General features: G+C 38.5%; 2 protein-coding genes across 2 annotated transcripts; both read left to right on the top strand.

The window, feature by feature from the left end:
* Positions 1-220: 220 nt before the first annotated feature.
* On the top strand, positions 221-661 carry LOC143572230 (uncharacterized). Its single transcript, XM_077057448.1, has one exon. The coding sequence runs from the start codon at positions 221-223 to the stop codon at positions 659-661; it is 441 nt and encodes a 146-aa protein (XP_076913563.1).
* A 710-nt stretch (positions 662-1,371) lies between these two features.
* Positions 1,372-2,181, top strand: LOC143572229 (uncharacterized). The gene has a single exon (XM_077057447.1). It carries the CDS (start codon positions 1,372-1,374, stop codon positions 2,179-2,181), a length of 810 nt encoding a protein of 269 aa, XP_076913562.1.
* Positions 2,182-12,011: the final 9,830 nt, after the last annotated feature.

Below are 12,011 nucleotides of genomic sequence, written 5' to 3'. Positions count from 1 at the left end.
CTAAAAGTCAGCTACGCTCCATGTCTCGTCGACGTACTCAAGAATCACAAGGGACTCGCATATGGGCGTTCAATCATGCAACAAAACCGGGACTTTTTTGTAAATTGGATTATATCGAGTAGTAAACGACTCTTGTTTCCAAGATCCTTGTACATTGTCTCGTACTCTATGCCTTTTATTTTGAGGGCCTACACAACCCTTTGAGCATATGGGCTTGACCATGTCTTCTAAGACTCCCGAGTTTGTTGAATTGGATGATCTTCCTTCGGATCCCGCCGATAGAAAACCGATCTCTAGTTATAACGTGAATCAACGAGATGCAATAAGAAGAACATATCTACTAAGAGGACCATGTCAACCAAGCAGTGTGGCATTTCCATATAGAATGATCGGTAATGATTCAAGACGTTTTCCGGTTAGTTGGTATACTAATTTTAAGGGGTGGTTAGAGTATAGTATAAAAAACGATCGTGTTTATTGCTTACATTGCTACTTGTTCAAGGATCAAGTTAGAAATCTCCAAGAAGCTTTCATTAGCGAGGGGTTTAACGGTTGGACTAGACAAGATAAAGTTCAACGTCATCAAGGGGAGTTTAATAGTTTTCATAATAAAGCCTTTAAAATGGGTGAAGATTTGCTTAACCAAGATCAATCGCTATAAACTTTTGTTGATAAAAAGAGTGAGAAGGAAAAGTCCAATTATCGACTTAGATTAGGTGCTTCTAGTAGTCTTACAAAAAGACTAGTGAAGGCAGGGGCACCATTCCGTGGTCATGATGAATCAAAAGATTCATTAAATAAAGGGCTTTTCTTGGAAATTTAGAATTAATGGGAGAACAAAACGAAGAGCTTGGCAAGGTTATTTTAGGTAATGCGCCCGGGAATAGCCAAATGACAAGTCCAACAATTCAACAAGATCTTAAACATTGCTTTGCTCAAGAGGTATTAAAACAAATTTTTGAAGATCTTGGTGAAGATTATTTCTCTTTGTTAGTTGATGAATCATGTGATGTATCCAACAAGGAACAAATGTCCGTGGTTATTCGATACGTGGATAAATATGGGGTGGTTAAGGAAAGGCTTATTGGGCTTGTTCATGTCTTGGAGACGTCGCGTTAACTCTCAAATCCGCTATTGATGATTTATTTAGCCGACATGGACTTAGTTTGGGCAAGATTAGAGGCCAAGGTTATGATGGCGCAAGTAATATGTCGGGTGAGTTCAACGGGTTAAGGGCTTTAATTTTAAAAGAAAATGTTTCGGCTTTTCATATACATTGTTTTGCTCACCAACTTCAACTTGTTGTTGTGGGTGTTGCGAACAAACATAAGCCTATTTGGAGATTTTTTGAAATGGTTGCATCTATAGCAAATGTCGTTTGCGCATATAGCAAACGACAAGATAAGCTTCGAGAAAGTAAAAAAAAAACACTTGAGAGGTGTCTTGGTTACCGGAAGTGGGTTGAATCAAGAGCTATCTCTTACAAGGCCCGGAGATACACGTTGGAATTCCCACTATAAAACACTTGATCGTTTGGTTACTTTATATCCAATGATCATGGATGTGCTTAAATATGTTGAAGAAATGGGTAAGACGAAAGCTATCATGAGCCAAGCGCAAGGACTTCAATTGGAAATGAAAAAATACGACTTTGTATTTTACTTGCACTTGATGATGCATATTCTAGACGTCACAAACTCATTGTCTCAATGTCTTCAAAGAAAAGAACAAGATTTGGTGAACGCGAGTTCATTGGTTTCTTCAACCAAGCGGCAACTTGAAGACTTTAGGTTGGAGGGGTATAACAAGTTTGTGGAGAAGGTTAGCTCTTTTTGTGAAAAACATGATATTCTAGAGGTAAAGACGGATTATGACTACATTAACATACTAACGCCAAGAAAAAAGACAAACATGAAAAATCGCCACTATTATGAGTATGATTGCTTCAATGCGGTTCTAGATTTGCAAATCCAAGAGTTTGGGGACCGTTTTAACGAGGTAACATCCGACTTACTTCTTTCTTTGAGTTGTTTAACTTCTTGTGATAATTTTCGGGCATTTTCTATTCCAAAAATATTACAATTAGTCGAGTTATACCCATATGATTTTAATGAAAGTGATAAAAGAAGACTCCCGGTTGAACTCGCGACATACATCGATAATTTGAAAGGAGATAAATGATTTGAAAACTTGAATGGTTTAGCAAGTCTTGTTCAATTGATGGTTCAAACAAAGAAACACCATTCATTTGCATTGGTGTATCGTTTATTAAAGTTAGCTCTCGTATTACCCGTCGCAACCGCAACCGTTGAAAGATCCTTTTCGGAGATGAAGTATGTGAAGTCTGATTTGCATAATCGAATGGGTGATGAAAATTTAAGCGATAGTTGTATTTGTTAAATTGAGAAAGACTTGCTTATCAATGTTAAAGTCGATGATGTAATGGTTAGATTTCAAAAAATGAAAACTCGTAGAGAACAACTTTGATATATTTGTTATCTAATATTTTGTTTGGTAATCCTTTTTTTATATATATTTGACCCGACTCGACCCGACAGTTGTATTAGTACCGACCATAAAAATTCCCGACCCTTGTGAGAAAAATTCCTGGATCCGCCACTGGTTACACCGGGACAACTGGCAAAACCCCAATGTTGAAATTCAGCCGTTGGTAAACCCTAACATTACGACAATGAATCGACACGAATTCGGTCACGACCTGCTGCGTTCATTACGATATAAACACCATTGATAGAATTTGACGGTTAAAACTTAAAACCCAAAAAAATTAATTCTTCAATTAACATATAAGAAAGCAAAATATTTAAGACGGTGTTTATTTGTTTGGCAAACCCGTGCGGTGGTAAAACCAAGTGTTGTCGGTCCCGAGCGTTGAAGCGGTAACTTGACACGAATTCGATCGTTTTGATGACGTACCTTACGGTACCGGAGCTAAAAAACGAAAATAATATAAAAAATGAAGTAGACCAACGCCCAAGGGGGGGGGGGATCGCTAGCGTTGTCGTTCATGGGCTTTAAATAAGGCCACGGGTTTGCGCGAACTCGGTCGGATACCGGCTAGTTCAGTCAGATACCGGCTAAGCAACCTCTAAAGCAGTGGTTTCATTACATTTATTATGTTAACTTAACCAAAAAAAATCACCCACACGTTACCACCAAGTGACGTAATAGGCCACTTGCGACGCCAAACTTGTTAATTATATATAGTAGTGGTAGTAGTAATTGCCATGTATAATTCACACAAATGAAACGCTTTACACCATTATCCACCAAATATATAAAAAACTAAAAAACTACAAGTAAGCCGGACTCGAACTTGCGTTCCAATTAATTTGTAAGTAGTTACGATAACAGTATGACCACTTGACTTTCACAGAACATACGTTTAAAGTCAACAATAATATATAATACACCGAAAATTAAGTCCATAATTCTCTTGCTTTCAGCGGCGCCAACATTCACATTTACTATATATAGTGATTTACCCTCGTGTTGCGCGGTGAAATTGTCGGTTAATCCGGGTGTGATACCGAAGTGTCAACGCGAATTCAGTCGGTATTGGCAACATTAGTTACGATACCAGAACTAAACCTAAAAAATAAAATCGTCAAGTTAACATGTTTAAACTAAAAACAAAAAAAGAAATAGCGACACTTATATAGCGTATCAATTAGCATATTTATTCGGTCGATAAACCGGTCCGTTGGTTTCCTGGCATTGGTAAAATCCGAGTGTTATGACGGTGAGTCAACATGAATTCGGTCATCGTTCGTTGGTTACGTTCGTTATGGTATAGACGATGTTGGTAAATCCCAATCGTTGAAACCCAACTAAATTAATCAAATTAACATATAAGATTAACTATTTAAAACAACATCTGTTCGGTCGGTAAAACCGGGCGGTGGTAAAACCCAAGCTTTGTTGTTCCCGAGCGTCGAGGCGTAATTCTGCGTGAGTTCGTTCGGTTTCGGTTACGCTCGTTACGATATCGGAACTAAATCAAAAACAAAAAAAAGTATAGAAACTGAGGTGGACAAATGGGGTAACGTTGGTCGATATCCATCACGTTTGTCACAGTTTTGGTCGGTTTAAGTTACGTTAGTTACGATACTGAAACTAAAACAAAAGAAATAAAATTGGTGTTCGGTTGGTTACCATTACGTTTCTTATGGAATTAAAAAAAAATCACACAAATCAAAAAAAGAATTGTAAAAGACATTTACTTTTGCGAAGAAGAATCACACAAATCAAAAAAAGAAGAGACATTTACCTTTTTCCCAAGAAGAATCGAACCCGGGTCAATCAAAAGTAAACACCTATCAACTTCACAACAACCAACACAACACAACCAACTTAGTTGATTTTGTTGCACAAATATCTGTTATATATGGAAATGTTGGAACCCATTTTAGCACCAACTTTCTCTTTTACTCTATACTAGTTAATTACTCGCGCGTTGTGCGCCGAAATTAGCCGTTAAAACCTAAGCATAGTAGTTGATAAAACTCGAGCATTGAAACCGGGCATTGGTAAAACGTCATCATTGGTAAAACCCAAGCGTTACGACGGATAGTTGACGTGAATTTATTCGGTTTCGGTTACGTTCGTTATGGTATAAACAATGTTGGTTAAACCGAAAGTAAAAACCCAAAAATTTCGTCAAATTAAGTTTTAAAAAATAAAACTTTTAAATAGACGATTATTTGAACGATAAAACATGGGTGTGACGTTGTCGTGTTGGTAAAACAAAGCTTTGTGGTTCTTGGGTGCTGACATGTCAATTGGTTTTGATAACGTTTGTTACTTTTCGGGACTAAAATAGGAAAAAAAAAGTTTGAGATGACCAATGGGGTGACATCAGTCAATGATACTCGGGTGTTGGTAAAACCCGAGCATCATTGAGGCGATGAGGCTACGCGACATCGGTTAGTTGCCATACATTAGTTGTAGTGCTAGATCTAAAAAAACAGAAAATAGTGTTAGTGAAACCCGAGCATTTTCGGGCCAAGACATTAAGGATATTAGTTTACGTAACATCGATGGTAAAAAAAAAAATACAATCCCAAAGTCAAATTACAGAAATAGAAAAAGACAATAAAAAACCTTAAAATGATTTGTGGCATCGGATGTCTCATTTAATCAATATAAATAGATATATACGCAGAAAGTGAAAAAAACAATAAAAAGATCAATTTGAAAAAAAAAACAAAACAAACAATATAAAACTCAAAATTCTTCAGTGTGGCGCCGACACTCTCTCTTACTTATATTAGAAGATAGATAATAGATAATAGTTCTCTCTTACTTATATTAGAAGATAGATAATAGATAATATAATAACTAGTGATTAGTACCCGCGCGTTGCGCTGGATTTTTAAGAGTGTATTAAACAGTTTTTTCAACTCAAGCTATAAAAATACACGTTTCTACAAATGAACCGACAACGAAACCAAATCGGACGCGTTGTGGCGGATCAACTACATGAACAATATAACAGTTGATATATATCATAGGTTTATGCATCTTACAAAAGATAATTAAGTTGACATAGGTTTATGCCATTGGTCTCATAGTTACAAAATATTGGTTTGTGGGCATCAATCAACTCCACAGTTACAAAAAAAATGGCATTCAGTAATAAAAGAGGAATGCATTCTTGCTTTCCATTTCTTGTTTTAACATAAAAGAGGAATACATTCTTGCTTTCCATTTCTTGTTTAACCTTGTATGTTGACTTTTCTTGCAGGTTTTTTCATACCTGTATTTCGAACAAAACTTTACAATATAAGAGCAAAGAAAATATTTTGCACCAAAAGCAATAGCAAATTTACAATATAATAAACGCAGAGTTTTTGGTCGGCATAGGTAATCGATAATGATTTAAAAGGACACTAACACAAAATACAAATAGGAAAAAGAAACTTATTAATTTCATTTTTCCTTTTTCATTACAACTCTAGTGTCCCTTTTAATTGATCCAAACCACCCGACATGAACTCGATTACTGAGTCTGACACAAAGTTGAACTTGATTACTGAGTTTAACCCAAAGTCACATGAAACATGAGTACACAACACCTGAATTACCCTATTCAATAAGTGAACCCAATCTGAAGCAAACCAAAACTCAACTAAGCAAAACCCCACATACCCGAACCTGATTAAACACACCAAACTTATCCGATTCTTCAAATCCAGTCATCACAGTGTTCTCATTCTTTTTGAGAACGCAAGGCAACTAATTCGTAATCGGTTACGATTAAAAACTAAAACTGGTTAACTAAAAAAGTCACAAAGAATGTCATAGCTTGGGTTTGGGTCGGGCAGGTCAAAACTTTTATACTAAAGCTATTTTCTTTTTCCTTTTTTTAATATCGATTACCGGAAATGACCCGAATCCACCTGAACAAAAGAAATAAAACATGAAAATGATAATACCTTTCTGTAGGCCTTTTCAAAGGTTGCCACCATCTCCAAAACAGATGTTCCTCGACCGGCTCCCAAGTTCTAGACCTCACAACCCAAAAAATTACAGTAGGTGTAGCAAGGTGTGAATACCAGAAGAAGAAAACTTTGTTTCCTGCTCGACACGTCAAATTTTTAATGATATACTTTGGATTTAAATAAAGAAAAACCAATGAAAAACATACCCAAAAACACAACTTTGCTTTGTAAAGAAGTAAAGAAGGCAAAACGTAACGGAAGGAACTTGCTGCAGTTTTGGTTCCTTGCGCGTTGCGCCAGGGTTGAGCTAACAAAAAACAGAAACGTGATTATAAATAAAACACTCAGTTATGACATACAAATATAGCATATATTGCCATGTCATGACCTGTAGTATTATCATAGCGTCGCCAACTGTTACTGTAAATTCGTTATGTTGGCAGTGGCTCAGGTCCAGTATACGGCTGCAAACAAATTGCCACGCCATAAACTGGAATATCATCACAACCAAAGACCGAACACAATTCACTAATTAAACAATAGTTGTGGCTAAGAGGCAACCATGAGAGATATGAGCGACAATTAACGAAGCTAACTGTTGCGCATGGAGCCCCCAAGCCACAAAGAGAAGGAGGTTAACAAAGAGGTATTGTCACACATTCTTATGTCCGGGGAGGGGAGGCTCAGATATCACTCGTGAAGGTATGATCTACATTAATTATCATAATTAATGCCCCGCCAAGATACAACAAAGGGACAAACATATGTGTTCGTGTCAAGGCTGCATATAATACAAATTCAGATTTCCATATGATCATAGCCTCTATTAAAACAAACATGAAATTAGGCATAAATACGAAAGAGGATTCCAACAAAGGTGTCAAGGCCCCTAATATTTAAAACCACAACCGACTTTATGTAACCGTGATACCGATAAGCTCAATGCTCAGTCACAAAATCATTGCATCACAGACACAACTTATCTTTTGTCAAATGTAGTTTGCACCTTTCAGTTTGCTTGTTGTACCATCTGAATTGGACAGGGTACTCGTAAACAACCACAATCAACCAATTCAAAGGTCAAACTTGAAAGTCAAAGCAAAACAATATATATCAAACAAAAAGACATTAAAAATCACAACTATCATCCATACCTTGAACAATATTTGACAGCCAGCAACAAATTCGAAGGCAACAATGGTTATTAGGCGCAAAGTAATGACATCAACAACACCGATACCGCCGTCTCTTAGGATTCCAAAACGGAATCCGGCAACAACGGTGATTGCAAGAGAACTACAAATGCAAGATGAAGATGGTGGTGACACAAATGCAAGATGATCTGGGTGAGTCTTCTGATCATCTGATGAAAGAGAGTAAATGTTATCATAAGGAACCGAGACAGGTGTAAAGCAACATCACACGTGTAGAGATAACAAACAAAAGAATAATATACAATTGACTAAGCACGCAGTACACACCATTTTGTCTAGAAAAGTTCAAAATTAATATATATATATATATAAATACCACATGGTTATGTTGAATGTACTTTTTGATTTGTTTTTTTCCCTGAATGTATGATGAAGATCAGATGTTGCAAATGAGTTGGGTTGGGTTGGGTTGGGTTGGGTTGGGTTGAGTTAAATGGGTTATGGATTAAAACGAGTTACTTGTTGAAACGGGTTTGATTCAGAATGAGTTGGGTTAGAGCACATCAATTTAAGAAAATGTTGTTTTGGTTTGAGTCGTAACAGATTCGGGGGGTTTATTTATGGAACGAGAACAACGACGGAAACATTTTAGTTTTTTTAATGGTGAGTTTCCTCTTTGATAGTGTTCATGGACGAATAAGGTTTGCAGCGTCAAAATCAGTATAGACGGTTAACATGACGTCTCAAAAAAACTCACTCGAGTATATGAGATAGTTCCAGATGTTATTAAAAAACAGAGAGAGCCACATAATGTTTGGCCAACTCGAATACTAAATTATTCAAATACTACATAAAACACCAAGAGCTACATGCTTGTAAGGGAAAAAAGACTTAAAATCAAGAAAATTTTAACTTCATTCAAACAAAGAATATGACAACAATTACCAAATGCAAATGCACATTAGGATATAAAAAGGAACATAATGTGTATTGTAACAAATAAAGTTTTTAATTGTATTAGTAACTTTTTAATTGAAATAAAAGTATAAACATCAAAAGTAATCTTTTAAAACCACGAAGCAATGGAGGTACGATACATGTGAAAACCATACGCTTTACTTTTGAATCAGCACAAAATACGCAATTTTATTTTATACTGTCACACCCGGCCCTGACTGGCGGAAACAGCCGGGCGCGCGCGAGTGGGGATTGATAGTTAAGCATGGGTCATTACAAACCTTCAAAATAAAATTTCCATTGCGCATGAAATGTCTAGTACAAATACATTACATTGTTTAAAAATTACATAAAAACATCCAAGTATAAAATCGTTGAAGATTTCCGCGCCATATCCCCTTACGCGGCGAAGGGATAGAACTAAAATCTTCCAAAAAGCTAATTTTAGATGTTCTGCGTGAGGTGCTCTATATGTGACTCCTTGCGTTATCTAGTTGTCTCCTGAAAGACACGTAAAAGCATTTGAATCAGTATAAACTGAGTGAGTTCACAAGTTTTAGTAACTTGATAAAACCATACTGAAACATATTATTGATAACATCATTAAAACACATGCTTAGTGAAACCGTATTGAAACATAGTTCTGATGACATATTTCTGATAAAAACCGTTCCGCGTGTTACGCGCGAACATTTCTTGAAACCGTTCTCGTCTGTGTAAGTGGCGCTGCCACTACGAGCGAATAATGCCGTCCCGCGGGTTACGCGCGAACGTTGTGCCGGAAAACAAGGCGCTCGTCTGTGTAAGAGGCGCGACCTCTACGAGCGGGCTCAATCCCATAGTACTGCCCCATGACCATTCTAGGCACTCGTCTAAGCAAGGGGTGCGACCCCTACGAGCGGGTTGATCAAACACAGCAGTCCCTATCCTTAGAGTTCCAAGGGTAAAGTGATCACTTACTCGTTTCTAGCGCACTCATATCGAAAACCATAGTCAATCGTTTGCATTGCTCGAAAGTGTACCATGATAAAATATAATTTCAACACGTGTCCCTCGCCCCGAAAACAGTTAAAAAAAATGAAAATAGTGAAAATAGGGGCTGTGAGACTCACCTGTGGTTCTTGTCAAGGGATTAATCGAGATTTCGGGTTTCTTGGTGTTAGCCTCGGAATTGAGAGTCTAGTGATGGAAACGGAGATGAAAATTACAGATTTAAGGGAGTTTGGAGTGTGTTTTCTTGTGTGATATTTTTATTCAAGAATTGTTACATATTTATAGGCAAATTTAAGGGATCACAATCCCTTGATTTATGGGATTTAAATCTTATCTTATAGGATGTAATGATGACAAAGTATGGGATTTATTATTATTCATTTAGAAATGGGGGTGATAGTCCTAGGGAGTGGTTAAAGGATTCTGATTGATTTTGACAGGACATGCAGGACTGTGGTTGCTGGGAGTAGGTACGGCTGACAGTTGACTTTTCGTGTTGCAGTATACTTTTCCTGGTACTGTTGTCAGTGTGCACTCAAAAGGTAAAAATCTCTGAAACATGCAATTGGTTCCTTCTGGGCGGGGGCAATCCCCTTACACTTGAGAAATATACTAAGTGTTTGTGCGTGCAGCCTTGCGCGTATAGCCTTCTGTGTGTAGGCTTCTGCGTGTAGCCTTCTACGTGTAGGCTTCTGCGTGTAGGCTGTTTCTTTGCTGCGGGTAGGTGCTTAACCTTCTCGCAGCCAGGGACGTTGGGTTTCATTTGTAGATTCTCCATGAGGTCTTGGTATTTCAACATAGTGATCAGTTATGTTGAAGTCAATTCCATCTTGGAGCTTCAGACAAACTAGCTCTCAATGTTCCCGCCATGCGGGGAGGTTAGTTCCCTTTCCGCATGCGCATAAATGATTTGGGATGCACCCGCCTTAGCATCAAGCGGGGTGGTCAACCCATTAGACACGATATAAAGTTAAAGTTATGAAAACATTAGCCAAAACATTCGCGCAGGGCGCATATAACATATGCCCGCGCTGATTCTAATATAGCGCGCTCGCGCAGGGCGCATAATATTCACAATCACCTAATTATTAGGTTGATTACTTAGTTTATAGGATTGGGAAATTACCGGGTGTCACATTCTCCCCCTGTTAAGAGAATTTCGTCCCGAAATTTAGGAGACGTCGCTGGCAGGAGCCATGCTTTGAAAGAGGTGTGGGTATTTCTTGCGCATTTGGTCTTCTCTTTCCCAAGTGAATTCAGGCCCACGCCTCGAGTTCCATTGAACCTTTACTAACTTGATTCGACTTCTTCGCAACTTTTGTTCTTTCCAATCGGTTACAGCTAACGGTTCCTCCACTAAGTGTAGTTGTTTGTCGATATGGATCTCGTCCAATGGCAAAATCAACGTTTCATCAGATAAACACTTCTTGAGGTTGGACACATGAAACGTATCATGAACTCCACTAAGTTCGGCGGGTAATTGGAGTTTATAAGCAACCGGACCGATCCTTTCCAGGATCTCAAATGGTCCAATGTAGCGCGGATTTAACTTTCCTCGCTTGCCGAAACGGGGGACTCCTTTCCATGGCGAGACCTTCAAAAGCACTCTATCCCCTACTTGAAACTCCAACGGCTTCCTTCGCACATCTGCATAGCTTTTCTGTCTGTCGTGCGCTGCCTTAAGGCGATCCCGTATCTGAAAAATCTTGTCCGTTGTTTCTTGGATTAATTCTGGACCAGTCATTTGCTTGTCACCCACTTCAGCCCAACACAGTGGGGATCTACACTTGCGCCCATACAAAGCTTCAAACGGCGCAGCCTTGAGGCTTGTGTGATAACTGTTGTTGTAAGAGAATTCAACCAATGGGAGATGAGTATCCCAGCTACCTTCGAAATCGATTGCGCACGCGCGCAACATATCTTCTAATGTCTGAATTGTTCGCTCGCTTTGTCCATCCTTTTGGGGATGATAAGCCGTACTCATGTCAAAACGAGTACCTAAAGCCCCTTGTAACGATCTCCAAAACCTTGAGGTGAACCGACTATCTCTATCAGAAATGATGGACACCGGGACTCCATGTTTTGAAACTACTTCTCGGATATACAATCGGGCTAACTTTTCCATCTTATCGGTTTCCTTAATTGGCAGGAAGTGCGCTGACTTAGTTAGCCGGTCTACAATAACCCAGATCGTGTTGTAACCCCTAGGTGTCCTTGGCAATTTAGTGATGAAGTCCATGGAGATTTTTTCCCACTTCCACATGGGAATTTCTGGCTGTTGAAGCAACCCCGACGGTTTCTGGTATTCAGCCTTCACCTTCGAACATGTCATGCACTTACTGACATACGTCGCGATGGCGCCCTTAAGATTGGGCCACCAATACAGCGCTTTAACATCTTGGTACATCTTGTCTGCGCCAGGATGTATGGAATACCGCGTCTT

Source organism: Bidens hawaiensis, unplaced genomic scaffold, assembly GCF_021521415.1.
Source record: "Bidens hawaiensis isolate Kalapana, Puna unplaced genomic scaffold, B.hawaiensis_p1.1 tig00025779_1, whole genome shotgun sequence".
Taxonomy (NCBI): domain Eukaryota; kingdom Viridiplantae; phylum Streptophyta; class Magnoliopsida; order Asterales; family Asteraceae; genus Bidens; species Bidens hawaiensis.
This window is presented reverse-complemented; position numbering and strand designations above follow the sequence as displayed.